The sequence below is a fragment of the Bidens hawaiensis genome, unplaced genomic scaffold, assembly GCF_021521415.1.
Source record: "Bidens hawaiensis isolate Kalapana, Puna unplaced genomic scaffold, B.hawaiensis_p1.1 tig00002977_1, whole genome shotgun sequence".
NCBI classification, from domain to species: Eukaryota; Viridiplantae; Streptophyta; class Magnoliopsida; order Asterales; family Asteraceae; genus Bidens; species Bidens hawaiensis.
This window is the reverse complement of record NW_027491160.1, coordinates 1221701-1239085: the sequence shown is the minus strand read 5'-3', so window position 1 is coordinate 1239085 and position 17385 is coordinate 1221701. Positions and strand designations below refer to the sequence as shown.

The following is a 17385-nucleotide window of genomic DNA, read 5'->3' as shown; positions in this document are numbered from 1 at the left end:
AGTTCAAGTTATTTTTTTGTTATATCTTGCCACCAACACAAATCATTGTAATCCCAATTATATTCATTTTATTAGTTGACCAATGCCATTTATAATATGTTTTTTGTTTCCATATTCATTAGCATAATAGCTAATGTTACTACATTAAAAAAATTGTCACTTTCTGTTCATGCACCATTGTTTGAAAGTATTATGTTACATAATAATTTTTATATTAAATATCTATTAATACAATAAAATAAAGAATATCACTTTGTGTAAAGAAAATGACCAGAATCTATGTTTTAATAAGTATTATATAAAAATTATATTTTTAATTACCATCACTTATTTTTAATGTATTTTTTTTTGCAATATAGATGTAATTGGTGTTGTATCTAATTATTCACCAATTGAGGACATTACAAAATCTAATGGTGTTGAAACCAAGAAGATGTATCTAAGGTTAAAGGGTTCGAGGTAACTTAACTTTTATTTTATTTTATGTTATAAGTTAACTTTGTAAATGATGTTTACTTGCTTACATGTTTTCAAAAGCAACAAGGAATTACTTTTAACTCTGTGGGGATCATACGCGGTTGACATGTCAACTTATATTCTTGCAAATCCTGATCAAGCCCATGTAGTGGTTGTATTATAATTTGGCTTATACAAGGTTTATGAAGGTTTGATACATTTATTTCTTCTTATTGATTATTTTAAATTTATATAGCTTAAAAAATTATTATATATTTAATGACTTTTTTAATTTATGTTAATTTCAAGGTCGTCCTTGTCTTTCCAATTCAATTAATGTTAGTAAGATGTACATCAACGAAGACATGCGTGAAATCAACGAATTCAAGAGGAGGTTCTGTTTAAATTTCTATCGCTTTCCAATTGTTTTGTATTACCTATTTTTTAAATTTATTTCACATTTACAAAATCTGCTTTTTGTTCTGTATTAGCTATCTTGATTCCATGCCTTCTGGATCGTCATCAAGTAGCCGTCTTTCTGCGCCAGCTATTCGTGTTCCATTACGCGAGGAGTTTCTCAAGTCTACCGAGTTCAATCATATCATTGAACTTGAAGAATTTCATAGGGTAATTTAAGTTGTTTTCTTTTAAGATTATACTTTACTACTAATATGTGTATATATATATAAGTGTGTGTGTGTATATATGATTTATATATATTTATGTTTTTATAGCCTAAGCAAGTTATTATTTGTGGAAAAATTCTTCCCATGTCCAAATATACACAATGGTATTATGTGAGTTGCAAGGTGTGCACCAAGGCAGTCAAGATCGTGTTAACAATGATGGTGGGATTGAGGGAGTAATGAGTCTGTTTCAAGCAAAGTATTTTTGTAAGGGAAAGTGTAACAATGCTATCGTTGAGGCTGTACCCAGGTTTTTCATTTTATATATTAATATTGCTGTTAAATTACTTACATACTTATCTTATGCAACATTATTAATTATTTTTACTTAAACAAATATTTTAACGAATATGTAGGTATCGTATTAATCTTTCAGTCCAAGATACCACCGGGGTTGTCGAATTGAGTTTGTGTGAGGGGTATGCTAACAGGCTTCTTAAGATTAGCGCTTATGATATGTTGGTTAAACTTATAAACGTATGTATTTTAAAGAAATTGAATACTTATTTTTTGTTATCCATTATGTATATAATTTGTTATTGATAGTTTATTACTTAATTTTATTCATAGGGGCCTCCTGATTCGAGCCTAATTCCAGAGGAGCTAAAGAAACTTGAGAATAAATTGTTTGCTTTCAAGATTGCAGTTAACCAGTATAATTTGGATAATGAAGGCGCAGCGTACAACGTAGCCAAGCTAACTGATGATGCTTTTATACTATCGGAACTTCAAAAGAAAATCAACTCTGACCAGGTACTAAGCGTTGGCTTGGTTCACGAAAATCTGCCTTGTGTTTGTTTGGTAAATATTTATTAGATATTGAAATATAAAATATTTGAATGGTTTCAATACTAATAGTTTTTCTAAAACTACATTTATTAGGTGGTTTAGAGTAATTCATGTATTTGAGTTTTACAGAGGTGTAGATATTTGAACAATATGTTGTTCGTCATATTATAATTCAATTGCATTGTTTTCGAGACCGGACAGCTGGTTCAACCAGGATTCGGTAGTCTAGCAGGTCCGAATTGTAGAGAACAACCGGTCATAGTATGTTGTTCGCTATATTTCAATTCAGTTGCATTGTTTTTTTAGACCAAACCGGTCAGCCGGCCCGACATGTTCAACAGTGATTCTATAGTCTAGCCAGTCCGAATTATAGAGAACAACCAGTCACAATATGTTGTTCATCATATTTCAATTCAGTTGCATTGTTTTTTAGACTGGCCAGCCGGCCCGACCAATTCAACCGTGATTCGGTAGTCTATCCCGTCCGAATTGTAGAGAAGAACCGGTTCACAAATTAGTTTTGATAGGAAAGTAAATCTGGATGTTAATATGCTTATAATTTCATTATAGTCTTATTTTAAAATTATATTTCCTAAATATTTTGATTTTTTGTTATATGCTATATATTGTGTAATTTCTAAATAATTTTTAGCGTTATCCGGTTCTTAAATCCGAACCGACCGATGAACCACTGACGCTTCCGGTTCAATACCCGATCCGATTATGAAAACATTGTCTAGTTGATATTTTAAAATATGTTCTTTCTAAAATTCCTTTGTTTAATGCTTTTAATAGCGTCAAGAATCCGATTCTGTTACTGTTGGTGCGTCTGCTGCTGAGACATTTAGTGTGAAGGTATGCTATTTTCCATTTTAAGTTACTTTTCTTTATTATACAAAATAAAAATATATCAATACAAATTTTGATAGTTACTGCTTCCTTTTTGTTATTTGGTAGCTACTGATTCCATTTTGTACTAAATTTAATAAGATGTTATTTCGATGATGGATGACAATCTCAATGCAATTGAAGAAAGCACAGGGAAGAGCATGGCAGCCAACAATGAGAAGACTTCCCTAACCTGCTCAAGTCCCATTTTAAAAAGAAATCTTATTGATGTGTATGATGTGGATCATCCTCTGACTCAGTCTACAACAAAATCTCACTCGGTGACAACTGTTGTTGATGAGGAAACTGGCAAGTCCAAGCTCTTCATTCCCAAAATGGAAAAATCATAAAAACTGTCTCATTTAAAAGCTTTTTTAGAACATTTTTAATTTGCTTCGTACCGTCTAATTTGGATTTTGAACACTTATCTATGTTTGGGCTTTTGTGGTTTATGTGCTATTTGGAATTTGAAACTCATATGATTTATGGTATTGTTATTGCATTTTGGAATTCATATGGCTTATGATTTTATTATTTCTTTACAAAATGTTGAAGCGTGCAACTACTTTTTTTATGGTTGTTACTATGCACACAGTTTTAATTCTTTTGTAACCAGGATACTATTTTTCACTAATTTTATAGTTAGGTGATTATAGGTTATGGTTTTTTAAAATTATGAATAAACCTTAACAATTGCTTTTGGTATATGTCAAATGGTTTATGGTTTATGGTTTATGGTTTATGATTTTCTAATAACTATGAAAATTGTATAAATACAAATATACTTATTTTATTTTGTAAAATAAGTTTAATGATTACAAGATGCTTTAACTTACGGCTAATATGTTATTTTCCTATTTTTTTTAGTTTTGCAGTCGGAAATTCAAGAAGACCTTATGACGACATTACCGATGGTATTAATTATGGCTACTTTTATCAAATTTACTTTTGTAATCCAATTTTCATATTATCATACTAACCTATAATTAAATAAAATTTGAGCTTTCTTTCAAAAATTATGTAATACTTAAAAGAAAATGCACATAATTGACTAATTAAATTTTTGGTGAATTAATATATATTTGAATTTTTATTTTTTTTAGCTGTCAAAAATTCATGAAGACCTTTTGCTGACATTACCAATGGTTTGTAACATATTTTTACGTTATAGTTTATCATACTCACTATTGATTATAAACATACTAAACATCTATTTTCTTCATGCAAATACAAATATGTATAGGTAATATATTGGGTGTTTCCAACGCTAAACATAGGCGAAAGATTCAGAAGCTCATTTTAGACAACAAGAAACGTAAACGTATGTCACTGTCATTAACCATTCAATCAACAAGTCTACGCCAATTTTCTGCCTTTGTCACACAAATAAACAATAGTATGACAATATTCCCATGAAATTCATTCATAACTTATAATCTAACAATCACTAAATAGTTGTTTATCTTTTTCTATTTGTTCAAATTCTAGGTATTCAAATTGATGCTTCTGTCTCACAAGATAATCGTAGATCGAGGAAAATATTAATAGATAAGAAAAGGGGTAAAAACATATCAAATGCATCAAATATCCAGTCTTCAAGTACATGTCAATCTTCTCTAACGACACAACAATCAAATCAACAATGTGAAGTGATTGGCTTTGACATTTTTCAGGCGTGTCTAAAGGTAGTTAGACAAATATTACTTAAATTATTCCATATATAGTTATTTGATTACATTATTTGTTAATTTAATTAACTTATAATCAGATTACTTGGATCATGGTGATCAAAGTGTTGTATGTGTAAAATGTCATTCAAACCTTTGGAAAGATGAAGCCAAGAGGGGACAAAACAAAAAAGCAAAAGGAAGTTACTCACTGTGTTGTCGTTATGGGAGTGTTGAATTACCGCAATATATCCCACCCAACCAGGGATATGAACATCTATTTCGAGGCACTGATGCAACAAGCAAATTTTTTTTGAATAACATCAGACGTTACAACTCAATGTTTTCTTTTACTTCAATGGGAGGTAAAATTGATACAGCCATCAGTCAAGGAAAAGGTCCGTACGTATTCAGGTTGAGTGGTCAGAATTATCATAAGATTGGAAGCCTTCAACCAGAACCTGGATGCAAACCAAATTTCTCACAGTTGTACATATATGACATCGACAACGAACTTTCAAACCGACAACAACTTTTTAGGTATGTAATCATATTTAAAAGTATACAAAAAATTATCTTTCTTTCAGTGCCACATATTTCTTACTCATACAATAATACATCTATTTTTTATAATCATAGTTACTTATTTCATGTTATTTTTTCAGTGACTCAAAGAATATGTCAACTGTTACTGCAAAAACAATGGATCTTCAAATTATTCAAGGTTTGAAAGAAATGCTAGATTCACAAAACATTTTAGTTAAGATGTATAGGATGGCAAGAGATTCTTTTCAAGAAAACCCACATGTTGATTTGAAAATACGTCTTATTGCTAACCGACAAAAAGATGGAAGAACCTACAACCTACCAACAACTTCTGAAGTTGTAGCTTTAATTGTTGGAGACATTTGTGATTCTCTTCAGCCTCGTGATGTTGTTGTAACTACCAGAGGCGGGAAGATAATACCGATAAGCGAGCTGCATCCTTCATACGTCCCTCTTCAATATCCAATCATATTTCCTAACGGTGAAGATGGTTACCGGGTTGACATATATCATAGAGGTGTTAATGAGGACGATAACAGCAAACGTCCTTTTACTACAATGAGGGAATGGTTCGCCTTTAGGATTCAAGATAGGCTCAATGAATTCTCAATTCTTTTAAACTCAAGGAGGTTGTTACAACAGTTTTTAGTTGACGCGTATACAATGATAGAAAGCGAAAGGTTTTTTTATATACGCAATCAATAAACAAAACTAAGATCAGCAACATATGAGAGCCTCATTAATCTAAGAGAACAAGGAACATCCAGTGTTACAAAAGTGGGGCGTATCGTGATATTACCTTCTTCCTTTACAGGAGGTGCTAGGTATATGACTCAAAACTACTTGGATGCTACGACGCTTTGTAAATGGTTTGGATATCCTGACTATTTCATAACAATAACGTGCAATCCAAAATGGCCCGAAGTGCGAAGGTTTCTTAAAGACACCACCTTAACTCAGAAGATAGGCCCGATATCTTGTGCAGATTGTTTAAAATCAAGCTTGACTCACTGGTAAAAGACTTGAAGGATAACGAACTTCTCGGAAAAGTACAAGCAGGTATGAATGCATTACATATGTTTCTTTCATTGTGTTTTACTACATAAAATTATTAAGGTGTTGATAACACATATAACTTAAACCCCATAAATGTTTTAATTTATAAACAAACTTTTCATGCAGTTATTTATACAATTGAATTTCAAAAGCGTGGTTTGCCTCATGCGCATCTATGCTTATTCATGCATGCCGATAACAAGCTTCCCAATGTAGAACACATTGATCCTTTTATTTCTGCAGAGATTCCTAATAAGAATGAAGATCCTGAATTATATCACCTTGTAAGTGAATTGATGATTCATGGTCCATGTGGTGCTCATAATCCAAGCTGTTCATGTATGGTTGACAACAAATGTTCAAAAAACTTTCAAAAGAACTTTCGTGACGAAACATCCGTCAATTCAGAAGGGTATCCCTTGTATAGAAGACGCAATTCTGGTCAATTTGTTCAAAAAGGAGATGTTCAGTTAGATAACAGAAGTGTGGTCCCTTATAACAACAAACTATTAAAACGATACCAGGCACACATTAATGTTGAATGGTGCAATCAAGCGTCATCTATAAAGTATTTGTTTAAATACATCAACAAAGGACCTGATCGTGCTACTGTTTATTTTTCCAAAAACAACACACAGACGGACGTGGAGCAACCGCAAATTGATGAGATAAAACAATTTTATGATTGCCGGTGTATATCTGCTTGTGAGGCAACCTGGCGTATTTTTGGATATGATGTCCATTATAGAATGCCTTCAGTTACCAGACTACCTTTCCATCTTCCAGGACAACAACATATAGTTTATGGTGCAAACGATGATCTTGATAATGTTTTGGACAAATCTGAAAGTGTCGCCTCTTCCATGTTCACTTCTTGGATGAAGTGCAACGAAAAGTTTTCTGACGCACGAAATCTATCTTATGTTGAATTTCCTACAAAATTTGTTTGGCATGCTAAGCCCCATTGTTGGCAACCAAGGAAAACGAGATTTTCTGTGGGTACAATTCATGCTGTATCTCCGGCTGCTGGAGAAGCGTATTTCTTACGAATTCTTTTAAACAAAGTTAAAGGCCCAAGATCATTTGAAGAAATCCGCACTGTTAATGGTCGTCTTCAACCTTCGTTTAGAGACGCGTGCTACTCTCTTGGATTATTAGATGACGATCAAGAATACAATGAGGCAATTGAAGAGGCAAGCCATTCAGCCTTGGGTCACGAAATACGCACGTTGTTCGCTAGAATGTTGTCAACTGATAGTCCTTCTAGACCGGAACATGTATGGATGAATACTTGGAAATGGCTTTCTGATGACATTCTTTACAACCAATGACGTCTTTTAAACTCACCAGGTATCTATAATTTTTAATGGGTTTTACAATATTTAAATTTACATTTATAGTCATTAATATTACCAATTTTGTAATTCAATTTTTATAGACTTATTGGTAACTGAATATCAAATCAAGAACCTCACCTTATTTGAGATTGAAAAAATCTTACTACGCAACAACTCAACATTAAGAAAATATCAAACCATGCCATTTACGGATGCCGAGTATTTATCCATTGCATCTAATCGTTTAATTCATGAAGAGTTGTCATATGATCAACACCTACTAAAAACGGAGTTCCAAACTCTATTTAATTCAATTACTGATGAGCAGAAAAATGTTTTTGATCGTATAATGATGGCTGTTCAACAGAATAAAGGTGGTGTGTTCTTCGTATATGGTTATGGTGGAACAGATAAAACGTACTTGTGGAAGACCTTATCAACTGCCATAAGATCAAAAGGCGAAGTCGTCTTAACTGTTGCTTCAAGTGGAATTGCTTCCTTATTGTTAACCGGAGGTCGAACAGCACATTCCAGGTTTCATATTGTGATAAATCTAAATGAGGATTCTACTTGCTACATGGATCCAGGGACATACGAGGCACAATTATTAGAAAAAACCAAATTAATAATTTGGGACGAAGCTCCAATGGCTCACAAACATGGCTTTCAAGCTCTTGATAGGTCTTTAAAAGATGCTTTATCTTCTAATTTGCTATTTGGAGGCAAAGTTGTTGTATTTGGAGGAGACTTTCGACAAATCCTACCTGTAGTTCAAAAGGACACTAGACAAGACATAGTAAATGCCACTTTATGTTCTTCGTACATTTGGAGTGAATGCAATGTCTTGAGATTAACAAAAAACCTAAGGTTAACTAGGGGTAGGCCATCATCTGATGTTGAAGAAACCAAATTATTTGCGAAATGGCTTTTAGATATAGGTGAAGGTAATGTTGGCAGTTCTAATGATGGTGTTGCAACGATAAATTTACCTGACGATTTACTAATAAAAGATTCAATTGATCCTATATCAAAACTTTTTGATTTTGTATATCTTGATATTCTACAGAGTTACGAGAACCAACATTACTTTCAAGACAGAGCCATACTTGCACCAACAAACGAAATCGTCGATGAGATTAATGATAGTTTGCTCAAATTTTTTCCAGGTGATGAAGTCGAGTACTTAAGTTCAGATTCCATTTGTAAGTCAGACTATATCAGTGACAATGTTGATGCGGCTTTATACTCCCCGGAATTGCTTAATGGTCTAAGAATATCCGGAATACCAAACCACAAGCTTATACTAAAAGTTGGGGTTCCTGTTATGCTCCTTAGAAATCTTAACCAGAAAGAAGGGTTATGTAATGGTACTAGACTACAAATTATATCTTTAGGTACTCGTGTAGTTGAAGCAAAAATTATTTCTGGAACTAATATTGGACATACAGTTTTGATCCATAGAACACCACTGACTCCAACAGACAACAAAATAGCATTAAAATTTCAAAGACGACAGTTTCGCCTTGCAGTATGTTTCGCGATGACCATAAACAAAAGCCAAGGTCAATAATTGTCTAGGGTTGGGTTGTACTTGAAAGAACCCGTGTTCTCACACGGAAAGCTATATGTGGCTTTATCAAGAGTTACAAGCAGACATGGACTAAAGATTTTGATTCTTGATAAACAAGGTATGTTGGGTAATACAACCACAAATGTAGTGTACAGGAAAATTTTTGCTTATTTGTAAATTTTTTGTGTAATGTTTGTTTTGTAATTTCTGTGAATTTAGTATAACTTGTAGTTGTATTAACAATATACGATAATTATATTGTTAATTGTATTTTGGTTAATGTTTAAAGTTTATAATTTTCATCAATTCCCCGTGTAATACACGGGACACAAACTAGTATAACTATATATGAAGAAATATATAAATATATAGACAACACACATAAAATATAAGTATACAATTTTTAAAACCCCTTTAATTTTTTCCTATTCCATCAATTTTATATTTTTATTAATTCGATTCAAGTTTTCAGAATATTAAAAACTGGTTTATATGTTCATTATATCTCACTTCAAACTTCTTTCTCCTAAAAATGTAGGACCTATTATACGTTTGTCTAAAAACTACTAATTTGTGTACAAAATATATTATTTACAGCCTTTAAACTTGTTTCTTATTGAAAATTTTTAAGTAAAAAGAAATAAAAAATACTCAAAATTGCTCGATGTTCGATCGAAAAATGCTGGGTTCGATTTTGGCTCGTTTCATTTTTCGCTCGGTTCGAATTTCAGCCGTTCAGTTCGGTTAAGTTGTAAACGAGCCAAGCAACGAACAAGCCTTTGCTCAGTTCGACTCGACTCGTAAACAGCCCTGCCTATATGTTTCATAAACAATCGAGCACCTCATTACGCTACCACCAACAAAAATATTACTTCATACGCAACCTTTTTTAACTAACTTTTTTTTTCTTTTTTTGTTTTTTTTTTGTGAACGAACAACAAAACACAATTTTATAACGAGACAAAGCTCAAAACAAACAACCTCTGGGCATAATAAGTTGCTATACCCCAACCTGCAAGCAAAAGTACAATACACCGTGACTAGATTTTAAACATACTATAATCTTCCCAAGATGGCACGGCTTCGTCTGACCTATACTTGATCCAAAAATAGCTAAGCTCTTTAATATCTTCGATCGATTAGACTCTCACTAAACTCCCCACCAATGTTGCCAAGCCATTAAACACTATATCATTTTTCGCCTTCAATATGCACAACATTGAAACAAGGCAAACCGCATGAAAAGCTTTCGCCGTCTTTTCGGGAACTTAGTAAATTTATGTTGAACGATGATGTCCTGGATACTAAAAGTGAAAATATGTGAGATCTTTACACCAAATAGATATGACTTGCCAAACCACTTGGGCCAAGCTGAATGAGACAATAATATGTTTGGTCATCTCCTTCATCTCACCACAAGCCTGACAATACAAAGATTCTAGCCCAGTATTTCGCTTTGCTAACAAAGTTAACACCGGGATTCCATCCAACTCCGCACGCCACACTAGTACTCCAATCTTACCAGGGACCCAACTATTCCAACCTTTTTTCCTAACTTTTACTTCTATTTATTACTAAATACTAAATGATTTGATATAACTAATTTTTTTTCTTCTAATTCTCTCTGATTATTTTAATTTCCATATCAATTTATTAACTTCGCTGGTCATAAATTTATTAACTTGCTCTATTTTGTAATTAACAAAACATGTTTACTTCTTTGAAAATATTTATCTAAAGGAATATTGGCCTCATATAATCGGGCAAATTGGACTATCGAAATGACAAAATATAATCCCAACTACGCATATGGGTGGAAAATTAACGGAAAGTTAACCTTCCATTAGTTTTTGTGACGTGGCGGCTCAGCTGTCTCATAATCGGCTGATGGGGCTATTGATTAAAAAAAATTCTTAAAAATAGATATTTACATATACTATTAAAAGACTTATTATATATTATTAAAAATAGAATAAAATATTTATATACATATTATCTTCTCCATCTCCATCAAGACGCCCCACAAAACCACCCACATCACCGGCTGGTCACCACCGCCGATTAGCTTCCACTCGGCCACCATCGCAACCACCACATGTCATCAACAATCCCTCCCGTGCTTGGTCACTTCCTATAACTGAAAATAATCGTAAAGGCAAGAGTGAGAGAGAGCTAAACTCGCCGGAAACCTGCAACTTGTATTTTCCGGCAAGCAGATCTGAAAATGAGAATGGTCGGTGTTGGTGGGCTTCGATTCGTAGTTCGATTAGGGCTTCGATTTCCGTCATCGTTTTTCCGATCTCATTTATAATCCGTTCGTGAGTAGGGTAATGGTGGCCGGCGTGAGGAGAGTGGTGGTGGATTCAAAATTTGTTGAATATTGAATGAAAATGCAAGGTGGGTGGGATGGTTCAATATTATTTGGGTTTTGGTAGAGCGGCTGATGGAGCCGGAGAGGATGATTGAATCGGAGATGGTTGGCAGTGGTGTGTAATGGTAGTCCGGTGGTGGGTATTGGTGGTCCGGTGGCGCAGAGAAAAAGAGAAAGAAGGATGAGATGAGTTGAGAGAGAAAGAGTATTATAAAGATGGTAATTTTTTTAATAATTAATAGCTCCGTCAGCAGCCTCGTCAGCCGATTACGAGACAGCTAAGCCGTCACGTCACAAAAACTAACGGATGGTTAACTTCCCATTAATTTTCCACCCACATGCGTAGTTGGAATTATATTTTGCCATTTCGATAGTTGGTCCTTATAAATATGCGTCATAGTTGGGATTATGTGAGGCCAATATTCCTTATTTAAAAGAAAAACCTTGAAAGAATAGATGATTTTTATCCTATCTTTAAGATACCAATGAAATCAACGCTCAAAGAGGCTTAAAAATCTTTTTTTGAAAAAAATTAATTATTAGTGATTTTGTTTTACGTAAAAGATTAATGATTAGTTGTCTAATAAGCGAGAGAAAGTAAAGAAATAATACTTAATCATATGGCCTCAATGTTTACATAAGGATGCATCAAGAATACTATTGTAACACTGTAGTTAAAATGTTCAGGTTCTATCACATACTTATTATAGCCTATTTAATTGAAGTAATATTATATGTGTTTAGACATTTAGTTGGTAACTTGGGGAAGTGAAAACCCCAAATTAACCATCTATTCTTTCATGGCCCAAACCAAGTTATTAGCTATGAAAGAACATAATCATTTTGGATTTATGGTATTTTTGGATTTATGGTCTTTAATTAGAGATATTTTATTTTTTATTTTTTTGGTTTTATTTTATGTGTAATATTTACACGTAAGTTCCACCACTAAATTTGGAGTTAAAAGAAACCAAAGGTTTTATCTAAAAAAAACGACCAACTGGTTTTCAAAAACTCCTGTAAAATATTCAGTTGTTAACATTCAATTTTCAAACACTCTAGTAGCGTTCGGTATGCAGGAATGACAATAGGAATGGAATGATTCATTACGTGGGAATGAAAAAAGTGGTGTTTGATTGTTCAATGGAATGAAATTATCCATTACACATGGAATCTCATTTCATCAAAACCATTCCTTCTCATCCCCCCCTTTTTTCATTCAATTCCTCCTTCACCTTACTTTCTCACCACCACCACCTAACAACCACCACCACTACCATTGGCACCAGCACCAACTCCTCCGACACCACCGTCGCCACCACCGCACCACCACCATTTTTGTCGCCGGAGCTACCACCGTCGCCATTGTAGGGGTTTTTTTTTGGATTCGGGGGGGGGGGGGGGGGGTTAAAATGTATTTTGAGGTAAGAGTGTTTTTATTATTTCTATTTCATTTCAACAATTTTTTTGGATACCAAACAATAAAAATTAATAATTGATTTCATTCCTATAGGTTAACCAAACAAGACAAAGGAATGGTAATGATCCATTTCATTCCCTTGTTCATTCTATTCATTCTCCCATTCCATTCTCCCTTCATTCCATTACTTCCAACCAAACATACCCTCTATTTCTAAAAACAATTCCTGTGTATGATTCTTCTTTCTTTGATGATCATGTAACTTTACCACTCGGGCCATAATCTTCTATGGTATAACCTTTTTTTCCAAGGATGGACTGCACTTTCATAACTTAAAAGAGTTTCATTTTCAGGACTTCTATATAGAGTCTGTAATCTATATAGACTTCTATATAGCACTTTCATAACACACAAAAGGGCTTCCTTACCATTTGTCTTTGTAGCATTAATTTTGGCTGTAGTTTTTATTCTCCAACCAACGAACTTGAACATCCTAAGGTAGTGTTTAGTATGAAAAAATGAAGGGTGGAATGGAATAAATTAAAACATGTTTTGATTGTCATGTAGTCATGGAATGAGTTATTCCTTAAGAAATGAAACTCCTTCCAATTATAGGATTTCCATTCCATTAAGAAAGGGTGTGTTTTTTTTTTATTCCTTCAAGGAATGGAAATGACCCAATAATAATAATAATAATAATAATAAATAATTGTTAAGGGGAGGGTTAACGTACAAATGAAATTAATGTGCTAAACATAAAAATCAAGTAGAATAATTATATATACAAGTAGAGTAATTATGTAATTACACCATAGAGTAATTACTCTATGGTGTAATTACATAATTACTCTACTTGTATATATAATTACTCTACTTGATTCTCACGTTTAGCACGTTAATTTCATTTATATTTGATCCAAACCCTAATTGTTGTTGTTGTTGTTATTATTATTATTATGTTGTAATTATTGTTATATTGTCAATATTATTATAGTGTATTATTATTATTATTATTAATACCATTATTGATTTGTATATTATAATACAATTATTATTATATTCGAATTACTATTATATTTAAATTTAGTGAGTTAACATTTCACAACGCGAATACGTGATTCAACGCTTTTACGATTATTTTTTTTCGATTAAATAATCTAGTCGTAACCCGTGGGTTTAAAAAACTTGTTATTATGAATATTCATATTATTATTAATTATTATTATTATTATTTTCAACTACTAATATTATCAGTTTATTATTATTAGTAAATAATAATATTATTATTAACAATAATAATATTTACTAATAATAATAAGGGTCAAGTTATTATATAAAGGAGGACAAAAATGAGAAGGATAAGAAGGATTTGTAGTCACAGAAAAAAACCCTTAGAAAAATAAAAAAAATAATGAAAAAACCATAACTCAAAATTTAATTAAAAAACGAAAAAAGTAAAAACACAAAAATGTTTCCATCGTCTTTCTCGTTCTAAAAAAATACAATGTTGAGTGAAATACATCATTGTGTCTTTTTGTTTATCATTGTGTTTTGTGTTTCTTTTCGTCATTGATTGGGTACTTCTTTCTTGATATTGTGTTATATTACTATTTTGTTCAGATTGTGTTATATTTTGCCGTCTATTATGTCTTTTTTTTTGTATATATTATAATTGTGTCTTTTGTTTATTTTCGTCATTGTGTCTTTGATCTCAGCATTGTGTCTTTTCGTCAGGTCTTTTTTGTTTCTTTGAACGGGAACGATGGGGGAATATTTTAATTTTTTTAATTTTTTTCGTTTTTTATTTATATTTTGAGTTATGTTCTGGAACATCAGTTAGGCTGTGTGTTATGGTGGGGGGCTTCGAAGCCTCTCCATAGTGTCACGTCAGCGCCACGTGGGCAGCGGGGGCATCGAAGCCCCAGGGCATAATGCCCCTCTATGGTGAGGGGGCTTCGAAGCCCAACCTTTTTTATTTTATTTTTTATATAAAACAAAAAAACCAATACAAATAAAAAACATACAAATAAAAAAACCAATACAAATAAAAATAAAAACCCTACAAATAAACAAAAAAAAATATTTTTATAATATGTAAACAAAAAAATATAACATGGAAAACATATAAATATTTTTATAATATACCTTGAATCGAGTCTTCGGAAGAGTCGATCCACGCTAAGGCTAACGCCATTACCTCGTCCGCTTCCCACATTTGTCGTTCGCCCTTTTCGTTTGTTCGAACGTCACCCGGGTTCTTTTTTTTATGACTTCTTTTTGGACGCCAGATTTGCGTTTCGGGTACTTGCGTTTCGAGTACTTGTGTTTCGGGTATTTGGGTTTGTGGTACTTGCGAGGACATATACGGCATTGGCGCCCGAAAGAACATATCGGGGGTAAACGGTGGCATGGGTGAGAAATCTCGGTTGTTGTTGGTTTGCATAGAACGGGTTGCTAAGGTCGACGTTATTTGCGAGAAAACTAGCCCACCACATACAACTCAGATCCCACGGGTTTTGATTCGGGTTCCGGTTTGGGTTCGGTGTTGAGCTTGAGCTCGTGTTCGAGTTCGGGTTCGAGTTAGGATTCATGATTTGGTGTGAAGATGAATGTTGTGAAGATGGTTAAATTTGGTGTGAATATGAAAGTTGTTTGAGTAAAATTGAGAAAAAGGTTTGAATTTATATAAAAATGTTAATTTTAATTTTTTTTTAAACGGCTAGTAGACCGTTGGTGGTGGGCCCCCCACCTCACCTCCCCCCCCCCCCCCACCGAGCCCATCGTCCCCTCCATCCTTCCCCCCTCCGCGCCCCTCTATGGTGTTTGGAGCCCACCACGCCCTTCTCCCCCCCTCCTTCCGCGCCCATAGTGCATAGTCTTATTGATGCAGCGCGAGATATAGACAACAAATTAGTCACATTGATTCTGAGAATACCCATGACAATCTATCCCAAACCTCCAAAATTCGTCACCCAAAAGGTAGAGAATTTGAAGTGGCTAAAACTTTTCTCAAAATTTATTAATGACCATCCACATTACATGATAGAGATATAAATAAAGTCTAGAAGTCAAAACAGGCCGAAAAAAAAGGCCACAGGCTAAACACAAACCCCAAAAAGAAAAGTGCATAAAATATGAAAAACACAAAATCGCATACGTTATGGTCATTTTCGTGTAGCCCATTTGGATGCACGATCATGGGCCTCCAGAAACGCAAGGGCCCATTCATCCACACTTGGGCCTGCACCACTCCCCCCAGGGTAGACAAAATTCGACCTCGAATCTGTAGTGTCCTCATCGTCAGACGAATCCCCATGAAAAGGCAGCAAGTGTTTGACATTGAAAACATCTGAACAATGAATGTGGCTTGGCAACTTTAGACGATAAGCATTAGAATTTATTTTCTGCACAATTTCCACTAGCCCAATTTTCTTGGCTGATAGTTTGTTGTACTCTCCTGCTGAAAAACGATCTTTAGTCAAAATGGCCCACACAAAATCACCTTCTTCAAAATTAGCTTGCCTACGCTTTTGGTCGGCAACTTGCTTGTATTTCAAGTTGGCCTTGGCTAAATTATCATGCACAACTTTATGAACCTCATGTAACCCCACCACAAAATCTTGAACCCTTTTTGGTACAGAACCAGGGACAGGTAGTGACATCAAATCAAGGGGTCCTCGCGGCTTAGCAGAATAGACTATCTCAAACTGACTAAACCCTGTGCTTCGATTGACAGCATGATTATGAGCAAACTCAACCTGGCACAGTTTTTGATCCCAGCTCTTAACATGATCACCCACAAGACACCTCAAAAGATTTCCAAGTGACCGGTTAACAACTTCAGTCTGACCATCAGTTTGAGGGTGATAGGCACTACTGAAATTAAGTTGAGTGTTCACCATCTTCCACAGACTCCGCCAAAATGGCTTAAGAAACGAGTGTCCCGATCAGAAACAATTGAGGATGGTAAACCATGTAAACGATAGATATCCCGAAAGAACAACTGAGCCACATTAACTGCATCTGTCGTCTTCTTGCATGTCATAAAATGCACCATTTTAGAAAATCGATCAACAATCACAAAGATCGAATCATTACCACGCTGAGTACGTGGTAACCCCAACACAAAATCCATGCTAATATCTACCCAAGGTTGTAAAGGTATAGGTAAAGGCATATAGAGTCCAGCATTGGTAGCTGTGCCCTTTGAAACTTGGCATATCCTACAACGTTTAACAAACCGGTCTACCTCCTTACGCATAGTAGGCCAAAAATAAGACGATTGCACCAATTGTAAAGTACGATCCCTCCCAACATGCCCTTCACCATGTAGTTCCTTGATAATTTGAAGGCGGAGGTTGGAAGTAGGAATACATAACTGATTTTCTTTGAAAAGGAAACCATCATGCACAAGAAAATCTGACCTCTTTCTAGATTGCACATCCTGTAAAATAACAGAAAAATAGGGATCCATTTTGAGCTGCTCCATGAGAGTGTCTAGCCCGAGTACAACAACCCTCATAGAAACAAGCAGATTACTCCTCCTGATCAAGGCATCGGCCACTCGATTGGAAATCCTAGACTTATGTTTCAACACAA

General features: G+C 34.1%; 2 protein-coding genes across 2 annotated transcripts; both read left to right on the top strand.

Annotated features, from left to right (window-relative positions):
* The first annotated feature begins 2935 nt into the window (after positions 1-2935).
* Positions 2936-7419, top strand: LOC143621888 (uncharacterized). Its single transcript, XM_077093176.1, has 6 exons — positions 2936-3128; positions 4308-4379; positions 4493-4504; positions 4588-5026; positions 5152-5576; positions 6215-7419. Exons 1-6 carry the CDS (start codon positions 2936-2938, stop codon positions 7417-7419), a joined length of 2346 nt encoding a protein of 781 aa, XP_076949291.1.
* A 205-nt stretch (positions 7420-7624) lies between these two features.
* Positions 7625-8995, top strand: LOC143621887 (uncharacterized). The gene has a single exon (XM_077093175.1). The coding sequence runs from the start codon at positions 7625-7627 to the stop codon at positions 8993-8995; it is 1371 nt and encodes a 456-aa protein (XP_076949290.1).
* Positions 8996-17385: the final 8390 nt, after the last annotated feature.

What these genes read in the sequence shown, in the direction of transcription:
- LOC143621888 (XM_077093176.1), top strand. Translation starts at nt 2,936, where the DNA reads ATGGATGACAATCTCAATGCAATTGAAGAAAGCACAGGGAAGAGCATG. An exon ending in AACCGACAACAACTTTTTAG is followed by an intron (nt 5,027 to 5,151) that starts GTATGTAATCAT and finishes TTATTTTTTCAG; the next exon opens with TGACTCAAAGAATATGTCAA. An exon ending in TGAGGACGATAACAGCAAAC is followed by an intron (nt 5,577 to 6,214) that starts GTCCTTTTACTA and finishes CTTTTCATGCAG; the next exon opens with TTATTTATACAATTGAATTT.
- LOC143621887 (XM_077093175.1), top strand. Translation starts at nt 7,625, where the DNA reads ATGCCATTTACGGATGCCGAGTATTTATCCATTGCATCTAATCGTTTA.